General features: G+C 46.3%; 1 protein-coding gene across 7 annotated transcripts in view; it reads left to right on the top strand.

Moving 5' to 3' along the window:
* Nrp2 (neuropilin 2) overlaps positions 1–22498 on the top strand; it is a 115268-nt gene that overhangs the window by 18961 nt on the left and 73809 nt on the right. For all 7 annotated transcript variants that reach the window (XM_006245039.5, XM_008767137.4, XM_006245040.5 and 4 more), the window contains exons 3-4: positions 16223–16404; positions 21981–22211. In XM_006245039.5, coding sequence (XP_006245101.1) covers positions 16223–16404; positions 21981–22211 — 413 coding nt within the window. The remainder of the gene's footprint in view (positions 1–16222; positions 16405–21980; positions 22212–22498) is intronic.

A 22498-nucleotide genomic window follows, 5' to 3' on the forward strand; every position in this document is an offset into this window, starting at 1 on the left:
ACTATTACAGAGCAAACCCCAGACAGCTCTTTTCCTGACCACTGCTTGTTCATTTTGCTCCACTGCTGTCTGCTTGGAAATTTTCACTCACAAGCATCATCTGTTCTGTGCCAGTGCAATCCAAAGCCACCCTTTCTCTTAGCTTTGCCTGCCTCCTCCCTTAGGCTACCCATAGGGAGCCAAGCCCTAAGCACTAGCATGCTGTCCTGGGGACTGGGTAGCAACTACAGGCAGAAGCAAAGGCCGCTATGGCATTGGCAGCTACCTGTGTCAAGGGACAAAAAGACAGGACTCACGGCTGTCTGGGCAAACAGAAAGAAGTCACTTCAGTCCCTTGGGAGCAGAAGATACCTGGAGGCTGCTGCCTTGGCAGACAGAGAGAGGCCATTTGCTTGAGTCATCAGCCAGAGGCTTCCGTGCTACGGTTTTAGAAACATACACACAAGGCTGAGTAATTTTCCATTTCTAAACTTTGAACTGTATGCATTCTTTAAAACATTCACCAACGTGCCATCCTATACAACTTATTCACCAGTCTTCAAGCATGCATGTGCACACCACTGTAAAGGCCCAATCAAAGGTAACTAAAATCAAGATCAAGTTCCTGGAAAGAACAAGTACTTAGCAGATAGGGATCTTGAAAATATTTTGAGGAAGTTGGAAAACTAGGAAACTGTGAACACACATCTCTTAGGCCACCTCACGAGCAAGATTCAGAGCAAAGTCATCTCATTCCATGTCAACGTGAAGCCCACTGAGTAACAGGAACTCTGTAGAGTCCCTCCGTGGAGGTCCTGAACATCTTAAATCACATGCCTCACTTCCCTGTTTCCTTAACAAAGCCAGGAAACGTTGAGGAGAGTCATTTTTTGTTCTCGATTGTTTAGGATGGCAATTCTAAACTTCGCTTCTTCATGCACAATGAAGGGCCAGTTCATGTCCTCTTTGGATCTGATTTGCACTTGCGGATGTGTGCGCTTGAGTGCAGTACCGGCAGAGCTCAGGAGAGGGCGCCAGATCCCCTGAAGCCAGAGTTAACAAGCAGTTGTGAGCCTTCAGATGACTGTGCTGTGAACCGAGCTCATGACCTCTTCAGGAGCTTAACTACCGAGCCACCTCCTCCATCCACATTTGAATTCCTGTTGAGCTTTTCAACGTCTTCTAAGCCCTCCATCTATCTCTTCCCCCAAACCATGATGACAAGTGCATCGCTGTGCCTTGTTTGGGTTATCACAGTAGGTTAGCAAGCACATTAAGGGCTTGTCACGGGAAACCTGAGGCCATTTTCTACTCCTACTTCTTGCTTTCCCTTCTGGTTATGAGTATCCTTCCTCATATAGCCCCTGTCTTCTGGAGATATATATATATATATAATCTTTGCCAAAGATTAGTTCCTGAGGTTCAAGATTTCAACCCTAAGTCAGTGCAAATTCAAGGCCAGCATTTGTTATTTGTTTCATTCAGCCAAGGCCACAACAGAGTAAGGACAGCCTGCAGCCTGACCCCCACCCCGACTGAGCGTAACACAGCACCCATAGTTCTCAGCGTTGGTTTAGAATCCTGTTTCTTCCCAGTCTCCTACACTCTGGATATGGGTATTTGGCCTCTTGCCAAGTGTTCTAGCTAAACAAAATGTGCTTGAGTTTACTTACTACAGAGGGGCCCTCTAGATCTTAGAAGATGTGTCTGTCCCTCTCACAGTTAGGTGACTATATTTTAAAACAAGAAGCAGATTCCTGGGTTGATAAATTAACCATGATGCTAAACAGGGGAGAGAAACCAGACTTCAATAACCTGGTCCCTTCATGTTGAGCAGTCAGGGCTTCCCTGTGCCCAATAAACAGCCAACGTTTCCAGCACCCAAACATAACTTTCCATCTGTGCGAGGTCTCCCTGAGCTCCCACAGCACGAGCTGTCCCTCCTTCCCGACCCGTGTTTCTCCGGGGCTCCTGGCTCAGTCTCCTTGTCCTTTATTGGCTCCTGTTCCAATCCACCTTGATTACACTGTCTATTCCAGTGTGGTGACCTCATGTTCTGAGGGGTAAGCTCTCCAATGGCCCAACCACATCCCCCGTCTATGGCCTGCAGCACCTAGCCTGGGAGAGAACTCAGTGGGTGTGTGCATATACTTCTCTTATTGATGTCTTGCCACTGATTACCTCAAGGGCATATATGATATGAGCTATGATATGAACAGAGTTGGAAGGTGGGCAGGTCTGGTTTTTCCCATTCTTCCAACCGACATTACAAAGAAATGGCAGAGATCATAGAATCTGAGCGATACGTGTCGCTAGGTACGCAGACTTGGGTTTGGCACCAGCCGAATGGCCACTGGCTGTTCACTTTGTGTCCAAGAAGTGCTTAAAAACACCTACTTAGTGCCCAGATTGATGGCCGGTTTTGAAAATATGGATGGTTAGTAAGTTGTACCCTTTGACCTGATAGATTTTGGGCCTCCAGAGTAGGAGGTAGTGAGGTCAAACTGTCCCAGCTGGTGCAGTACGTCTAAGCCTGGCAGCGAATTGGCACTTTTCTGTCTTTGTCTCAGTAGTGACAGGAAAGCATATGAAGTGGCCACCTCCCCCTGCCCCAGATGAAGAGTCTTGCTCTCAGAGGGCTTAAGCAAATGGCCCTCAGGCCCTGCCCTCTGAAGAGGCTGGGAAGGGATTCGAACCCTACTTTCCAGTCTGCCGGTTCTTCAATCGCATGCTGTCTGTCTTCCCTTCCCCAACACTGCATGTTATGACTGTGACAAGATGGGAGCCTGTTATCTGGGTCCACAGTACCCAGATCCAGCCTAGGCTGGAAGACCCGGGGAGGCTCCCTGGAAGAGGAAATACCTATACTGACCCTAGAGGACTCAGCCCATCAAAAGGAGATTGTGTGGCTAGAGGTCCAGGCAGAGGGTGGCACTCTGATCAACCTGAAGAGAGGACTGTAGCTCTGGGAAGTACAGTCATAAACATGGCTGACCTTCACTTCCTTCCCCATGAGTGCCGTAAGGGCAGGAGCAAGAGAAGGCTGCCCTTGTGACTTGATATAAATGCTTCCTGGCAAAAGGTGCCTGCTGATGTTACTTAACTCTATTTATCTTAACTATTTCCTGGCCAGGCGACTTCCACCACCTCCTTAGAATGGGGGCCCAGAGCAGGAAGCAGGAACAGCTGGGATTATGGGCAGTCTATGGCCCCGCCCTCCCTGCTATTGTAATGTTTCTTCAGCCTAGATCCCTATGTCCAGGTGTTCTTAGGATAATGGAGAGTGTGGTTTGTTCTGGTAAAGTCCGGGTAACAATCTGGATTAAGTCCTCATCAGTTTACTCCTATCCAGACCCTGAATCCCTTTTTTCTTTTCTTTGAGAAATCAAATTACCCAATTGGAGGTGTGGCTTCAGCTGGGATCCCCTGAAGTCAAAACAGAGCCAGTCTCTGCAAGAGGATGCCATGTGCTGGCTCAGGAGGAGGGACTCTTGGGTTGATTACTCATGACATTGTGACAGATTTACTGCCTGCCCACCACAGAAATATCCCCATTCTCCAAGGATCCAGTGAGCATTAGTATTTTTTCTGTCTTGCAACAACCTCCTAATGACAGAAACAGACCCACCTTTGGGAGTTGGTGCAATAGTAGGGCCGGCCACATTAGCCAGAACCCAGCTACCTGACCCGCCCTCCACAACCTTGACCAAGGACTCCCTCTGTCCGGCAACTTCAGCTCTCCCGAGAAGTAGGAAACAACAGCCCACAGATTCTTTTCCTCCTTTTTCCAAGGTTAAAGAGCAGTTGGGACAACAGTTATTTCTGGCTGTTTGTTTTTTAAATATTCGATGTTGCAATCGCATTGCTCTCCGTGCAAGCGAGCTTCACTGTGGCTGTCTTTCTTAACAATGCACTTTATCTTCTGATTGAGAAAATCACTTGAGATTTTATCCTACACGATCCCCCTTGCTCTGCCTCTCAACTCTGGCACCTTCTTGAAGCCTGGAGATCCCAGAGGGCCAGCATCTCGACCCATGTAACTCCGTGTAACTCTCTCATCTAATTACACCGGCAGGCTGTCTTAAGAAATTCTGAGGGACTGTGAGACAGATAAAGGTGTGGAGGGTAGAGCATAGAAGGGGAGATAACATGTCAAGACAGTCTTTTCTACAGAGGGATTTGTGTTTTCCTGTTGTCATGAGTCCTGTAGAAAAAAATCCACACTCTTTGTTATCTGTCTTATTGGTGAGGAGATTTGGACCTTCATGAGAGATACTTAAGAGATAATTTAATTCCATTTTTTCCATTCGTGCCTAGATAAATTATCACACACACATGCAGCCCTTGTCTTGTCTTTCAAGAAAACAACTTCACAATCGTCCTTCGTTAGGAGACCTTTTGGCTCTCAACCTTCCCAGTTGATTTCGGAATAGATGGCTGTATTCAATTTACATAATCAAAAACTTTTTTTCCTAGAAGGAAAATCCCTGAAAAAAAAGTTAGCTGGGTCAAAATTAAATTTTAAGAAACTAAGGAAAAGAAGAAAGAAATAGACCCAGGTTTGGCTTGGGTTCAAGAGGACCACATGGTAAAAGAAAAAGCACACAATTGCATAATGCCTTTCCTGTGGCTATGAAGTCAGGCGTTGTGGACTGATGCGTGAAGTTTTCAGCTCTATATGTTAGAGGCCAAGATGTATGTTTGTGGGGGAAGATTATCAGGTGGGCAACAGCAAATGCTCATGTGTTCTCAAAGATCTCGGATATTAGCTACCTTTGTCTCCCAGAGCAAGCTGTAGGCTCAGGACCAGAATTATTCCCACTAACCAGAAGGGTATACTGAGGCTTTGGGAGAGCACACCTATGCTGCAGGAGGCCTGAATTGGAAGCCAGCTGACCCTCAGCTGCCTCTATATATCTGTTTCGATGTGTTGCGAGCAGCCACCTGCTGTGCTGGGCTCTGATTCCTGTAGAACCCCACAAGCCTTTCCTTTCCCCTTTTATTGCCTTGTTTGCCTCTTCCTGCCATGGGGTTACTTGTGGATGCCAGCAAGGCAATCAAGGAAAGAGAAGCCTTTCTATGCCTTAAATGATAAGCTAGAAACCCAATTCTGTCAAGTCTCCATCTGCCCCTCATCCTCTGCCCCCAACTCCCCTGGACTCCTACACACACACACACACACACACACACACACACACACCAAACCACATATACCACACATGCCACACACACACCACACATTACACATAAATACCACATATACCACACATGCCACACACATACCACACATTACACATAAATACCACATATACCACACATATGCATAACACACACACACACACACACACACACACACACACGCTCCTCACCACCCTCTCTGGGTCCCCACCACTACCACCTTTTTCTCCATCTGGAATCTGGAGATGAGAAGGCCAGTAATGGAGTGTCAGCGGAAGTAATTGATTCCTCACACACAGAGAATGCCCCTGCCTTTAGTGTCAATGGAGCTGAACCAGATTCTGGGCGGGTGAGCGAGACATGTAAACAGTTCATGGCTGAGCTGTCAGGGCCAAGCCAGACACAGTGGAGAGGGGCTGAGAGGGAGAACCGTGGAACAAATAATTGTTTTATTGGAAAAGAAAGCAGTAAATAATATTTCAGCCCAGGAATTGGCTGTTTGAAATGGACTCAGCCTAGGACCAGAAAAAAAGCGGGACACAGGTTCAAATGGAAGAGTTTTTCTTTGTCTTGAGGTAGGAGGATTCTTCCTGCTCCACCCCCTTTCTCCCATTATCATCATTAAAATAATTACTGTAACAATTACAGTTGATGAGACCTCAGGTTTATAGAACACCTTTCATCTGAAAGTTCAAAGTGATTTATCTGTGTATCATCCTCTGAGAACTGTAGGAGGGTAAAAAAGTATTATTACTATTATTATTATTATTATTATTATTATTATTATTATTATCATTATATCTTCTTGGAAAACCGAGGTCCATCCAACCCCAGAGAGGGCTGCTAGGTTAAATGCTGGGGTACGGACTTCTCTTCTGGGGCCTTTACTAGTGTTCCCTTCTCAGCAAGCCTTTTTTCCACATGTGGTTCTTACACCGTCCCTAGCACTAATGCTTCTCCATGCTATGGGGTCCCCACTGGCCAGCACAGTATGGTGACCAGCCAGCCAGCCAATCCATACACACAACCAATGGTCTGCTTATGGCTTCCAGAGAAATAAAAGTCCTTTAGGTACCATTCAACCCATACTGTTTCCCTCTAGCTTGGAGACTTCCTGAAACCTGCTTCTCTTCTTATAGAAGCTTGTGCACTTTCTAGACATATTTCTTCATGGTCCAGGGAGATTCGGTCTAACAGCACCCTATATTCCTGAGTGCTACATCCATGCCCAGCGAACGCTGGATTTTAACACATGCATTTCCACCATGCAGCAAGGCCGAGGCTGTAACATGCATTCCTGACTGGGTCTGACTTTGCTCTGAGAGCCGCCACAGTGTTTCAGGATGCATACCAGGGCACAGCATCCAAGTAACACTTTGAGAGGAGGAAACAGTTCCAGCTGACTGGTCACCAAGGGCTACATTCAGAATCTCCACCCTGGCGTGGCTACAGCTCCTTCCTGCTTGGACATTAGTGTGTCCCTGTCACTTCCACACCTCGGTGCTTTCCACACAGTAGTGACAAGTTTGCCTCCAGAGCCAGGGGAAGCTGTGAGCTCTCTGTAACCTGAAACGCCAAGAGAACGGGATCCAAAATCTGGCTGCCACATCTACCACCTGCTCCCAAACTACCCCTGTCCTGGAATTCTTCATAGCACATTTTTCAGACACGGCTTGTGTCTCCCAAGCTCTGTGACAGAGGCTAGGGGAATATTAAAACGACTGGGAACCTATCCCCAGAAAACTCAAACGAACTTTGACATTGGTGATTGGTTCCCTGGCGCCTGGCACACTTGTTCCCAGCAGGCTTCCATTTTTCGGACAGATGGAGAGGCTTTGATTTCTCTCTTACAATTGGCTCCTTCGGGAGGCAGAGGTAGTAAGCTCCTCACCCAGAGGGAGCTGTTCTCTCAGCCAAGTGGAGGGATGCTGCCAGCACACCAGGGGCCCAGGATGACGTGCTCTGATTTCCCCTCAATGATTATCAGTTACTTTGTGCCCCTAGTTGGTCCCAAGAGGTGAAGAGATGAGCTCAGAGCCCATTTATGAGGGGAGGCAAACCAAGGCAGGCCAGTACGATAGACCTGGGACAGCATGATAGACCCAGGACAGCATGATAGACCCAGGACAGCATGATAGACCCAGGACAGCATGGCCAGCATGAGACGATTTAGCAAGTCTTGGCTCTATAAGGTTTCGTTTTCAACATCGGAGTTTGAGTTGCTGCTGCTGCTGCTGCTGCTGCTGCCGCTGAGGAGAAAGTGGCCATAAACTATGGATCTTTGTTACCTACTAAGTACTCTAGCATCATTGCAAACCGCTAACAAGGGGCTCTTAAAGTTGAAGCTAAAGAATGAAGATTCTATAGTCATAAAAACGAAGCTCTGACAATCATGCTGAAAAGAGCCAGCCCCAAGCCTTCAACTTCACCAGTTGCCTTAAACTCACCCCTTACATAAGCAAATGTTTTCCATCCAGGCAACCCCTGGAGTGCCTGCTGGTACAGATCTGTTGGCTACATGGCTTCAGGAATGCACCTTGCTGGGGAGCCAGGACAGTGTGGGGGAGCCGTGTGCACCTCCAGGTCAGAGCAGGGGTGCCAGTGGCTTTGTTGTGTGCCCTTCGTTTTCTGAAAGTGACCCACAGAAGACTTATCAGACACCATGTCTGGAGCAGCCTCCTTCCTCACGTTGAGAGGGTTCTTGGCAGCCTGCAACCCAAGGAACAATGAGGTCCCAGGGCCCCTACATCATCCCGGGGCTTCTGCGGAAAAACAAGCTGCGATTATAAATAGATGGCATTTGCAGTTTCCACTTTCTTGCCTTCAAGGTTTTTGAGAATAATTCTTCCAGTTTGTTTTGGGTTATTCTCTGTGCATACTTCCTTTGCTGGGTGGTCAGATTTCCTCCCTTCTAACGAGCGTGGTGACCCTGGTTGGGAGGGAACCGCGAACAAAAAGCTGCAAACACCAGAGATTTGTGGCTTGAAGAAATGAAGGAAGAAAACGCAACTGCACGCAGCTGCTGTGGAAAAGGCACTTGGTCCCAGTGCAGACATACAAACAATCCTCCAGTGTTAGAACTACCGAGGTTTTACAGGTAGATGAATGATAACGATGATGATAGCAGTGGTGACAAAATCTGCTCACTGAGGACTGACTGTGTGTCAGCCAGTCTGCTGAGCTAATTCTGCGTCTCGGTTCAACAGGCTGACAAGAGATGAGTACCTCACTGCTCCAGACACAGCGAATGAGGGCTGGAGGTATCAGTCAGTGGCAGTGTGGTGTTCCAGTGTTTGGTCCCTGGGTTTAAGCCCAATACCATTTAAAGACAGACAGACAGACAGACAGACAGACAGACAGACAGACAGACAGACAGATAAATGGTGGATAGATACAAATGATAGATAGATAGATAGATAGATAGATAGATAGATAGATAGATAGATAGATAGATAGATAGATAGAAAGAAAACTTTTCAAACTAAGTATGTAGCCCAGTTGATAGAATGTTTGCCCAGAATACACAAGCCTCGGGGTTTACCTCCCAGTACTACATACACTGAACATGGTAGAACACACCTATAATCTCTGAACTTAGGAGGTAGAAGCAAACAGATCAGGAGTTCAAGGCCATCCTTGGTTACTCAGAACATTCAACCTAAGATATGAGATCCTGTTTAAAAACAAGCAAACGAAATCCAGTAAATGGAAGATAAGTGGCTTTGAACCTATCCCTGGCACCCTGGGCTCAGATCCCAGGCTCAGAACTTCCAGACTGAAATAAATCTCTCAACAACTCAAGCACATGGATACTGTAAGAGGTAGATTTGTGGAAATCTACCCCCAAGATTGGCAGCACTGGGACTGTATGTAGCTAGGCTGTAGCTGTGGTTTCTTATGTCATCTTCTCTGTCTTCAAGATGCTCTGTGGGGTGTGTGTGTGTGTGTGTGTGTGTGTGTGTGTGTGTGTGCAGGTATGCAATTCATCCCTCACCACCATGTTTTGTTAACATGATGCCTATAATAAAAATAGCCTTCTTTTCCAAGGCATCTGCCGCTATGCTGGATGTGCCTTCCCAGTCTTTCTAACCGGCTCCGAGGGTAGAGTATTATTATTCCCATTTTATAGATGAAGAATTGAGACAGAGAGAGTGTAGATGTCTTATCTGTGGTTTCGCTAGTAGCTAATGCCGTGGACTAACTGGCTCTGTCCCCAAAGCTTCCTTCCCGGAGTTTGTTGTGCTCTCTTGGACATGGATCTGTGTAATAGTAATTTCAGGCGGGTTTTGTCCCAGAGCCCTTCCTTAGAGAAATAACCTGCATGGGAAGACACAAAACTCCAGTTCATGACTACACTGAGACTCCTTCGTGGAGCATGTTGGGAATTTGTGGACTTTAGAATATGTGGATGGTACTTGAAGCTCTTATAAATACACTGGATCCTATTTTCTCACTCGACGGGCCATATGTTCCCATTCGGGTGTACTCATGCTTATAAAAATACTGCACTTACAGAAATTAATGCGTTATCCCATCTGAACACATGAGCTGCATTTCCACTGGGCAAATCTTGAAGCCGTGCATTGCAAACCTCCTCCCTGTTCCCACTGGTGATCTGTCTATTAATTTTGGCACGTCCTGCGGGCTTTGTTTAATCAGGATGACTGAGAAAAAAAGGAGCAGGGTTCTGTGATGTCGCTCCATACTTCTGCCCACTTTGTAGAAGCCTGAGGAAGGAAGGTTTCTTCCCTGCTGGCCTCTCTCCAGCTTTTGTGCCATGGCAATCTGGTGAAAGGGAAGGAGGTGAAGCCTGTGCGGTAGAGTGAGGTCACCTGAGTTCAAATTCTACCCCTGACCTTTCCTGGTCATCACCTTGGGCTGTTAACCTGAATCTCCATCTGTGCTTCTCCAAATGAGTGGTGACCCTGACCAGTCTAGTGTGTAGTAAGTTAGGGTTAAATGAAACAATAGCTAAGCTGGGGGTCTAGCTCCGTAGTAATTACTCAATAAATACGGTCACTTTCCACTGGTTTACTTACTAATGAGTGGTAACAATGGGCGTTAGAAATTCAAGGAAACGAAACGTACTTCTTTAAAAAGAGCTAATCTGACAGCAAGCCAATTTCTCCGTAAAGGCTGGACCCAAGAAGCAGGTGGCCTGGCTCTGGGCCTGTGTTTGCCAGAGACCTCAACATTGTGCAGACCCACCCTGCAGCCTCCGTGTATCTCAGGCGGCTTCTTTGTTGGGAGTTTTTTGGGAGCTGCAAGCGACTGTGATGGCATTTCCTCCAATTTTCCCTGCAGGTTTTAATGTAAGGATTAATAAGACAGTGTTTGTAGCTGTCTTTGAGCTTCCTAGAAGAAAGGCACTCCGGGAGGTGGTAAATTCTCTGGCCTGGATAATCCACTCATGAAATATGGAACTTTGAAAGTGTGAGAAAAATCTCCAATCACTTTGACAGCATTTTAATTATAGTTGATTTGTTTGCCGCTAATAGTGAAAATGCTGTCAGCAGGATTTGAGATGTTTCTTCTCCACAAAATGTTATATTTCATGTCTTTGTGTCACGAAGCAGCATTTAGGTTTTCACACACAACCAGAATAGCTCAGTAGATGTGCTGGGGCGCAAAGGCAGAAGGTACACCAGGGACCGACCCATCGCCCTGCTAGAAAAGCATCATGCGAACACACAGCACCAACTGCGAATCCAGTCTTCCTTTATTCCCTCAATACACAGTGATCCCTGCCTGTGCCAAGGACCCCAAAATAGTCCAAATCTACCAGTGAAGAGCCAAGTCGGGTCGCATCCTGCTTCCTCCCTAGTACAAGAGACAGGTCTAAGCAAATAGACAAGTACACAGGCTAACCCTCTCCAGAAGGGGATGAGTAAACGAGGGAATGGCACCTGACGGAGAAAGTCAGGAGAGGCCTTGGGAGGGGTGTCTGCACTTAAGCCTGAAAGATTGTACCGGCCATGGACAGAGCTAATGAGTATAAGAGACACAGGAAGTAGAAGGGCAAGGGCCCAGGAGTTGAGAAAGCTCTCAGTCTGTGTCCTTGACATGTGTGAGGGAAGCAACATGAAGGGAAGCAGGACCTGTCTGCTGGAGTCTGGTTTCCTGGGTGCAGGCAGTCCTCTGTGGAGACCCAAATGCTGAGATTGGGGATAATATCCTTCTAGGGACCCAAGGGTTGCACCTTAGATATAAAACTCCTCCTCACAGATATATGTGCACCCAGGAAGGCAGGCAAGACCCAGGGTAGACCTTAAACTGCTCTAAACAAGAGCGTTAGCTGGGGGAGTCTTCCACATCTTCGGCAGTAGCCAGCCTAGCCTGGGTGACCTCCTGGGAGAGTGAGATATGGAGTTTTTCCATGTTTGCCACGTGACGGGAGGGAGAGATGGCGCCACTCTTGTCTCTCTCTTTCTCTCTCCCCCTTGGACTCAGGAAATTAATTCCACTGCCCATATTTTGATGCCAACTCTTGCCTCCCCCATTCCCAGTGTGGATTTGGGGCAAAGAAATAAAGACTTTGAAGCTGAGAGAGTGGAGGAAGCATTCTCTAGACAAATGCTGCCCAAGCAGATGTCACAAGCCGTGTGTTGACAGGAAAGAAAGTACTCAGGGACCGTCTGAGCGAGAAAACAAGAGTGAGGGAAAGATGGCCACTTTGGCTCAGGGGGAAAAAATAAATAACTAAAATAAGAAGAGGTAGTGTTAAGGCTTCGAAAGGAATTTTTTCATTTGAGAGAGATTATGAATAATGAAATTCAAACACTGTAGTTAATATGTCTGTTAGCTGCTTCATGTTGGCTTTGGGGAGGCAGCCATAGGCTGGGAGAGGGCAGCTTTCAAGTCATCCATTTCACTGTCCTTGGGGTGAAGCTCGAGTCTGCACCCCAGATTTCTTGATCAAACAAACACTGGAGATTCAAGGCTGCACGCAAAGCCTGCGTTTACTCCAAAGCCACAAACTTCCTGAGCTTCCTCTGAGCCCTTCACAAATGAACTTGACAACACTGAAATTTCTAAGGAGATTTACTCCAGCTGCAGCAAATCCCTAATAATAAAAAATTTCCCCAAATGACTCTGTCACACAGGAGGTAAATGAGACATTCTATATGAAGTCAGTGTGTCACCGGGAGTGTGCCCTTTATATCGAAAGCCCTTCTAGAAGGCCACACGGTTAGGTGGGACTTGTCCACAGGGTGCAGTCAGGACCCAGAAGAACAAACTTGCGTGCCAACTTGTTACTCATGGTCTTGTCTCCCTCAAGCACATTTGCTAGAAAAACATTCGGTTTTCCTAAGTTTAAGGAAGGCCTGGTTATTTGCTGCACAAAACGTTTCTGGGGGAGAGGGGGGGGGTCCCTTTAACTACCAAGCACAGAGAGAGAGAGGCTCATTGGCCTAGAGGAACTTCTGTGCAAGTACACCGCCTTCACCGGGTGTGTACAGATAAAGTAGACATGGGTTTGTTGCTGGCCAGGTTACAAAAAAGACCTGGGGTTGGTCTGGTCACTGAGTAAACTAAGGCAAGCCCTTGGCAATGGCATTTGTTGGTAACCCTGCCTTCTGGCTGATTCTGTCAGTCCTCTAAATGACTCCGAAAGGTGATTGGGCAACCTGACAAAACCCACCCACTTCTGAGGACTAGCCAGTGGGGTGGGAAAGGTCTCTCTGTCCTTTATATATAAATAATAATAAGTAAACATAAATTTAAAACACCAACCAAAAGCCACATACCAGGGGTTTTTATTATATTTTTAAAATATTATTTATTGAGTATGACATCTGAAATACCATCCTCCTTTAGTTTGACACACCATGACTCGCGTGGTCTTTGTTCTACTCCAACTCAGTGAGATGGATGGTAAAGAGCCCACACCTATCTGCTAATTTTCGTTTGTCTGTTTGGGTTTCTTGAGGCAGAATACTACATAGCCCAAACTGGCCTTGAACTCTGACCCTGCTTCAGTGCCCAGTAGATGGGATTTTCCCAACCATGTTCATCCCTGCTAAATCATAAGGGATTGTCTTCCTCAGCATTTCTACTTTGAAAATTTCTGGACTGTGGTTCTTTTTGTGAATCCATTTTTATTGAAGGAATGTGAACTTATAAAAATAATTCAAATAGCAGAAGAAAGCAAAGAAGGTGAAATTTCCCTGTTGGTGATATGTCTCTGCTAGTATCTTAGATGGAGTTTTTTTTTTCAACTTTGGTTTTCTCGTTGCTTAGGCAAAAAAAAAAAAAAAAATTCATGTGTGCATTTTAAGATGGACTTTAGAAATCTGTTCTTTTTACATTAATAGTATATCATGAACTTTTTTCCTGTAAAGCCAAAAAATCCAGACCTGCCACACTATTTTTCTGTAGCAGCTGAATACTTCATTTTATAAATATACCAGAATTGATTTGCTCGCCCTCTCGAGTTGGATTTTTCAACATGATGCTATTTATAAGGGAAACATCTTCTCACTTTTCATATGCTTCTTTAAAAACACTCATATACATCCTCACGCCACTCTCTGATTGTTTTGTTAGGCAGAATATCCTAAGGTTCTGACTTAAAGGCTACGTACATAACCACTCTGTCTCATTTTTGCCAAAAAAAAAAAAAAAAAAAAGTCGGGAGAGCTTATCTCCACATTCACTGTACTGCTACTCCTGGACCTCTATCTCTTCAGAGAACCATCATCTAGGTGCATGACTCAACTTCTTTGCCTCCAAAATGGGTGTGAGAATTCGACAAACCTGTTAGCTTTCTTAAGTACCAGACACTATAGTAACTCTTTACGCAGATGAGGTTCAGTCATACAAAGCTTCTAACTGAAGAACACGCCTCATATCTCACTGCCACTGTTATATCTTCATTTTAAAAGTATCCGATCACACACAAACACACACGGACACAAACATGAATGTGCTGCTGTCCCAGAGTTCATGTGTGAAGTCAGAGCATAATCTTGGGTGTCAGCCTTTGTCTCCCCCTTGTTTGAGACAGGGTCTAGCCAGCCTGCAAGCTTCCAGGGCATCTCCTATCTCTACTTCTGGTCTCACAACAGGGGCCATGGGATTACAGACACACTCTACTGTATCCAGCCTTACCTGGCTTCTGAGGCTTTTAGTCAGGCTCTCATGTTTGTCTAGCAAGCACATATCCTCTAAGGCATCTCCTCAGCACTCCTTCCCCTGAGTTTGGGGGCTCACAAAGAGTCAAAGCTTAATTTTCTCAGTTCTTTTAGAAGCCTTTAGTGGATATATCCACTAAATTTTATTTATGCGCTTTGTTTTACAAATATATATAGTCCGTGAGGAGTGAGGAAAGGCTGCTTGACTTGTGTGCACCCTGCCAGGCACACTGGTGCTCAGCTGACTGTGACTGCTGAGCGGTGTTTCACTCAGAGTGGAAGGGCGCAGAGGGGCTTTCCAGAGGGGTGGGGAATTTCCCCTCAAACCAAATGTCTTTTCACTTTTGTTTTGGAATTGAGGAAGCTTCCTTTCAAAGTCAGTACTATCTCCCACACTGAAAAATTCCAGACCTAAGCAGATTCCCCCGCCCTACCCTGGGGCCTTTATAGTCTGGCTATCTCACCGGAGCTCCTGTGGAAGCCCCTATCACACCATCTCCAGATCTCTCCAGGGATCCGGCTCCTGGCTCCCGTAGTTCTTTTGGTTACAGGAGGCTCTCCCTCCAGGGCCTCAGGATAAACTACACTCCTTAGCTTTCCTTTAAGGGCCTATTTATTCTGAAAGGGCGAGCAATCTGAAATATGGCTCCCAGAGGTTGATGTGAAGCCTCAGGCCTCTCTAACTTACTCCAACCACCTGTGCAGACAGCCAGCTCCCACAGACCAGTGTGACAAGAGCTGGAGGCCACATCCCAGGGAGGGCTGCACTGTCAACCTCTTTCCTTGACCACAAGTGGTCCAGTGTTATTTGTACAGGTTGATATAAAATTCAGAGAGGGAGAGCAGAGATGGGTAGATGGATGGCTTCTGACAAAACTGTTGTTTCTTCCTGTCTGGGAGGAAGTTTCCACTTCAGCTCTGTGCTTTAATTAGCAACTGGAAACTTAGAAGGATCTTTCGTTGGGCATGCGCTGAGGCTGAAAACCAGGTATCAGAAAGAAGAGGGACTACTTCTTCCTCTTTTTAATAAGTCTATGAACCTGGCCAAGGAAGACCTCGAGATATCTACACCCCACGCCAGGCCAATTGACTCAGTCTGAAGGGAGCATAGGCTACAGCTTGGGGGAGACCAGGTAGCCCTAACTCTTAGAAGGCTACTAGTTGTGGGTATGCAGGCACAGTCCCCAGGGAGACACCAGGCTTTGAGGGAAGTTTTTATTGCCTTATCTGATTTAGTGCTGATGCCTTTTGAAGTCCTGTTGACTAGACAGTGCCAGTGGGAACTTTGCACATCTCAGGGAATGAGGTGGACTCCAGATGAAGAGACTGCCAATTAAAAACAAATGAAAGAGGGGACGGCTCAGGAGAAAATTGAAACAGGCCAGGGGACAGGAGAACAAACACCTCTGAACCGTCCCCAGGGTACCAGCCTCTGGCATGTAATTTTTCAACCCATCTTCACGTCAGCACGCTGGAGCAGCTATTTTTCTCCTCCTGTTCCATTTGAAGACATTGATGCTCAAAGCATTTCAGTAACTTGCAATGACAGAGTTAAGGAGAGACAAAGATTTATCGAGGTCACAATAGAAATAAAAAGGATGCTACTGCCACCCAAGAGGGCAAAACAAAACAAAACAAAACAATGCTTACTTTGAGATCCTGATGGAATGATGCAATTGCTTGTTTGTGAACAAGAGATAAGGCCTCCCACCCATGCACTCATTCGCTATAGCTTGAACAAAGCAACTTCCTGTGGCTGTGTTTGCCCGTGTGCCAAAGCAAGTACGGTATCCTTTGTTGATAGGTCCCCTTTGTTGATAGGTCCATAACACCTGAAAAGACCAGGGAGAGTCAAAAGAGGATAATGGTTCTTCCCAGGTCTTCAGACTGGTCTTTTCTCATCTGTGTTCTTTTTTGCTGTCCCCACCTAGGTATGACTTCATTGAGATTCGGGATGGAGACAGTGAGTCAGCTGACCTCCTGGGCAAGCACTGTGGGAACATTGCCCCTCCCACCATCATCTCTTCCGGCTCCGTGTTATATATCAAGTTCACATCAGACTACGCCCGGCAGGGGGCAGGTTTCTCCCTACGCTATGAGATCTTCAAAACAGGTTAGTGGGGTCTAGAGTAGAGGCCACAGAGGGGTGTCTTACGGAAAAAGGTGGAACACAGAGGGAAGCCCTGGTCGGTGGATGGCATCCGGTGGTGAGGGCTTCAGTCATTTGGCCTAACTGTGGTGGCAGGTGAAGAGACACATAAAGTGAGCCCAGGAAGGCCTGAGGAGAATCTGGTAATGCCGTGATAGTAAAAGGCAAGTCAAGTGGCTTCCAATTTGAGGGGAGAGGTGTGGCATCAGCATAGGAGGAGGGGCCGGGGGTGTAAATATAAGAACATCTCTTGGAAAATTGGATTTTTGTGATTTTTAAATTAAGTGGCTCTTCATGGTTGAACTTGATTGAACTTCTTCCTAACCACTTCATGGTTGAGTGTGGTCTTTATTTGGAATTACATGGGGCTGGAGGATATAATCTTTTCATTGTTTAGAGTTTCTAAAGATCTGGCCATGACCTCCAGAATGAGGTCAGTCACTGCTTTCAAATTAAATTATGATTCCTAGACATTCCTCCTTGGCAATCCATTTTACCACCCCTATACACTGAACTCCTATTTCCCATATGCTAGGGAATCAGACACCCTGAAAAGCTACCGAAAGTTAGGGGAAACCAGGGCAGAAAACATACCACTTCTTTGAGTTGACCGCTGGGGCCCATGCATCTCATTAGGTACTCTGGGCCTTTATGGGCAGGACTAACTTCTGAGGCTCAGTAGAATAGTTCTCATCTGAAGGTGCTGCATTAGGGCCACACTCCGCTCTCCCTGTGATGTGTCCTCTGTCCCATGCCAGCCCTCACTGTGGCTGAGGAAGGAGTGGCCCTAATTCTCCCTCGCCTTGCCCACTCAGGCAATCGTCCCACAGAAGATCTGCCTCCACATTTGAGTGTTTTCTTTCTTTGGGAGCCTAACTTCTGTAACTCCACCATGGAGTCCGATTCCAGGAGAAGTTGTCATCCTGTCATTGAGAAACCCAAGTCTGACTCTTATTTAGTTCAGTGCAAGGGGAACTTGCTTCCTTTTTCATTCGGCGTTTCTTGGGAGGAAGTGGTGGAACAACCTTTATATCCGCTCTAAGTATTTGTTGGACTTGTCTGCCTGGGAAGATGGAGTCAAACGCAGGAGTGTGGTCAGCAGTCAGAGTGAGGACCTAAGCTCCGAGAAGGCATGGACATGAGATGGCCCCGTCTGCCATGCGTCTTCATGTCTCTGGCCGTGGTACACTCTCAGGAACTGATCTGTGTCCTGGGCTGGGGGCTGCCGTGAGCCCCCTGCATAGCTGGATTCACGAGTCTTTGATTCCCAGTGCAGATCAGTGTACCCATGAGCATCCTCTTCTAAGAGTGTGAGGGAAAGAAGGAACGAGGCAGATTTCTTGTCCTTGACTTGTGGGAAAGACAGGTAGACAAACCCTCATCACTCATGTCACCATCTGTATTTCTGGCCACATCAAAGGAAACTGTACTGTGAGTGTTATGGGGAGGCACAGGTCACTGTCACTGTGTTGGAAATGCAACTGAAAAAGGCTGCAACCTGTGACGAGGAGTCCCAGGGGCCAAGCCCATTGCTCAGCTCTACCACAGAAGGAAGTCAGCCCATGCAAGACCTTCCAGGGGCCTTTAATCTTATCTCTGGTCTTATGGCTCATATCTCAGTGCTCCCCAAACTCTCCAGAAAGTCGCGGACAAATTTGAAAGGAGGGCATTAAGAGATAAAACCCACAAGAGAGATCTGTGACACAGCCTGCTATTTAGATGACATGCAAAGGTAGAATTTTAAATAGGGCAGCAGGTCTGTGAAGAGCCTAAAAGAGAGGCTCCAGCTAAGATAGGTAGGTGGCTTGAGCCTGGAGCAGTGAGGCAGCCCACTTTAAGGACTGAGATGACCACTGGAAGAGATACTCTAGTGAGTGACAGCCCCAAACTACAAGGCTGAGAGTGTGTAAAAGAAAGCCCAGGGCCCCTTTCAGCATCCTCAGTGGTATGAAATTCACTCCTAACTCCTATAAGTACCAAGAACAGGATGCACAAGAGAGTGAAAGTCAAAATCAAGGCGTTTCGGAAGGTATATATTCTTCTAGGTAGGTGCCTTGCCTTGTGTCCCTATTTCCATGGTTGCAGTCCTGTGAGAAAATACACAGTTTACAAAGTTTACATCATCCTCAGAGCATGAAAGAAATGGGTGGACATTCAGAAGAAACCCAAACAAACATAGCTATGTTTGCCAGTCAGATTCATGAAAAGAGAGGGGGAACTGTAAACACAGACACACAAACAGCCATACAGAAAGCTCTGGAAGCTTGCCTTTCTGCAAGCTCTGCTACAGAGTTACACTGAGAAACGTGCACCCAAAAGACTGGGACACACAGAGCATATGGCTGGAGTGGAAGGTCATGTCTACCCTAAAGGAAGGATGAAACATTGTATATTTTTACCAGGCTGTGTCACCTGGAAAAGGGTAAGCCAAGAAAAAGTTGCAAACTGTAACGACCCGAAGTCACCAAACCTGGAACAGAATAAGGCAAGGAAATTTTTTAAAAGTTGAAAGGTGACACAGGAATCATAATCAGTTGGAAGTGTTTGTTGCTTTTCTGATGTTCTTTTAGCAGAAGTTTAAAATCTAGGTTTATCTCCTGTGTCCATTACTTGGTGGCATTTCTGAAAGTAAAATTGTGAGGCTTGCCCCCTGGAAGAGGAATGCCCAGTACTCCGAGCCCCTAAGATAAAGGCCTAGCATCGCTACCTGTGGTCAAGTCAAGCTTGACTTCAGGCCCTTGCGTTTTAATATCCTTGTATGGTTAGGTTCCTCCTCCTCAGCCTCCCTGTTATAAACTGTCCTGTGTGCCAAAGCCCTTTCAGAGGGAATGGTTCACAACAGTCCAGCCTCCCAACTTCAGATTTATGTTGTTTTATGAGACAGAGACTCACTCTGTAGCCCACACTGTCCTAGAATTCAATACATAGTTCATGCTTGCCTGAACTCATGTTGGTCTTGTCATTGAACTGACATAAACATTTGTCTGCTGGGTATTTTAAAAAATTTTGTCCTTTTAACATGTTGCAGGAAAGGATTATGAATTTGTCAGATTTCTGCAAGATGCAAATTTGTCTCCATTTCCAGGATCCCTTTTGACTTGGATTTTTAGTTACCACTCAGGTGCTTTGACCATGGTAGGACTAGAGACAAATAATAAAAATTTAAAAGATGCCAGATTCTTTTCTGCTTACAAAGGATAGAACAATAATGTTTTCTTACCTCATTCAAAACAAGCCACAGAATGTATCCATGTCTAACAATGTGTCAGACATGAACTGTTTTTTCTGTTTTTTGTTTGTTTGTTTGTTTTGTTTGTTTGTTATTTGTTTGACTTAACAAAGTACTTAACATTGAAAAATCCCTTCCAGTTACATGCTAAGCCTGGGGATGCTGAAACTGAACACTTTTGAATTTCACATTTCTCCTGGGCCCATATTAGGCGCTGTATGTCCATTGTTGAAACACTTTGATTCCCCGTGGATGACAAGGATCAAAGATTCTATCATAAATTCTCAACTCCCAAGGAGGTGCCAAGTCCCCATGCCTTCTAAAGAGTTGACAATAGAGCCAGCTCTGGGAGGGGACTCTGAAGAAGCTAACTTTCCAGTCAGTTGTGAACAGAGTCGATTTCCATCCAGTACTGTGTGAGGCTCCATATTTGCACTATGAAGAAATCTGCATAGCAGCCTTAAACTCTAACCTTTTCAAAATTCTTCTTGGCCCCCTGAAGATCAGCCAGCTGGCCCGGCTTTCCCAAATCACATCATCCCAGGCCACTGAGGAAGCCCTCAGGAGTTTGCTGCCTGAGGAAGGGAGGGGGGCCACCCCAGCTCATCCCACCCAAGCTAGCTGCCCACTGGCCATGCTGGGACTTCCTTGCTGCCGCTGTGCCATTGAACGAAAGGCAAAGTCTCTGAGATATGGCGCCTAGAGCTCCAAATAACCCAGGAAGGTTTGTTCTTGCTCCTACAACCCAAGATGCAGCAATGACAATGGAGAGGAAGTGTTGATGGATATAGCCGTAGCTACTGGGAATTTCCTATGCTGTTCCGGCTACAGAAAGTGATGTGCTTGCCCCAAATACACATAGGCTTATTTGCATGGTACCTTCTCCAAGTCAGACATTTGCAGCTTTCCAGAAAGTCATCATCTATAAAGAGACTTGCAGAGGGTCCTGCTACAGGAGCCCCAGATAAAGATGCCGCTGCTGGCTAAGATGGGCAAATTGACATCCCACAGTTATATTTCAGTGTGATCCCCAGAGGGTGCTTCCTGCCAATAAACACCTGGCTTGTTGTGGATTTCACTGTTGTTGTTGTTGTTGATGTTTTCTTCATGCTTAGAGTGTCTGTTATCCCCTTTGTAAGTCCTGCTTCCTTTACTTATTTTAAAATCCAAAGGCAGTGATTAAAAACCACTGTAATTGCCAGCATTTGCATCCACGTCATTAGCTTGTACCCATTCTTGCTCTGTGTACATGCGGGGTCTCTGTGTTTCCAGGCTCCATTCCTGGCTCGGCCCAGAAGAACAGTTACTGGGTTTAAAGCACAAGGGCTCCTTTGCTCTGACTCCGCCTCGAGGTCTGGGGTTGTGGTGGCTGTAATCCTCCCACTGCCCCTGCTGCTGTCCAAGTTTGCAGCAGGCTGGGAGTGTGTGTCATCTTCTATCGGGATGCGTCCCCAGAAAGCTAACCCAAGAGCTTAGGAGAGAAACAAGGCCATCCCCACCACAAAGGCACCAGAAGACTTCCAAATGTCAATCCACTGCTGCATTTTTCCAGACTCGCCGCCCTAGCGGCCTTTAACATCCCAACGCCCTGCTGTGATCCACCGGCTAAAAACCGCGATTGTTAATTGTCCCACCACTACAGAGCAGCCCGTTTTAATACAGTCAGGACATGAATGGGGCTAAGGCTCCCCTTTGCCCCTCCCCTGAGGCACCTTGGAACTTGGAGGGAAAAGGGGCACTTAGCTGGCTAGGGTACAATAGAGGCTAGTGTTGAGGTCAGCAATAAATAAGGGATAACATTGTCTTCTCTGCTGGCAACCAGCAAGCCTTCCTTAAGGATTGAAATAACTTACATTCTGGAGTGAGCAGCTGAGTAATTGAGAAAGAAGACTCTGTTCCTCTTTCAAGATCTCTCTCTCTCTCCCTCCCTCTCTCTCTCTCTCTCTCTCTCTCTCTCTCTCTCTCACACACACACACACACACACACACACACACACACCTCTTTACCTCTTACCCTCAACTGTTGCTCGTATTCTAATATTCAAAGCAATTGCCCGCTCTGCCCTAATTCCTGTCCAAAAGGGAGGCTGGCTAGAGGGCTGGAAACTTAGAGGGGAAGGGTATGTTGCTCCAAGGGCCACTTGAGAAGAAATAGAAACCTTGTGAGTAGAGGGACATAAATGCAAACATTTAAATAACCCAAAGCAGAGGACACAGCAAAGAAAGGTTACTCTCTAATGATCTCTCTCTCTCTCTCTCTCTCTCTCTCTCTCTCTCTCTCTCTCTCTCTCTCTCTCTCTCTGGCACACAGGCTCTGAAGATTGTTCCAAGAACTTTACAAGCCCCAATGGGACCATTGAATCTCCAGGGTTTCCAGAGAAATATCCACACAATCTGGACTGTACCTTCACCATCCTGGCCAAACCCAGGATGGAGATCATCCTACAGTTCCTGACCTTTGACCTGGAGCATGACCCTCTACAAGTGGGGGAAGGAGACTGTAAATATGACTGGCTGGACATCTGGGATGGCATTCCACATGGTGAGTGAATGCTCATGCTCATCTCCCTTTCTCCTTCTTATAAAGGTCAGGACTCTGGCCTAGGGAATAGTAGCACCCAAAGTGGGCAGATCTTCCCACTAAAATTAACCCCACCAGGGAAATCCCCCCACAGATATACCTAGAAGACTATCTCTAAGGTAATTCTAAATTTCATCAAGTTGACAACTGAGATTAACCATCAGAGATTGCAAAACTATAGGTGATGTTCCTTTCTACACCAAGTTTTTTTTTTTAATAGAAGGTAATCAATATCGTATGCTGTGACC

The sequence above is a fragment of the Rattus norvegicus genome, chromosome 9, assembly GCF_036323735.1.
Source record: "Rattus norvegicus strain BN/NHsdMcwi chromosome 9, GRCr8, whole genome shotgun sequence".
NCBI classification, from domain to species: domain Eukaryota; kingdom Metazoa; phylum Chordata; class Mammalia; order Rodentia; family Muridae; genus Rattus; species Rattus norvegicus.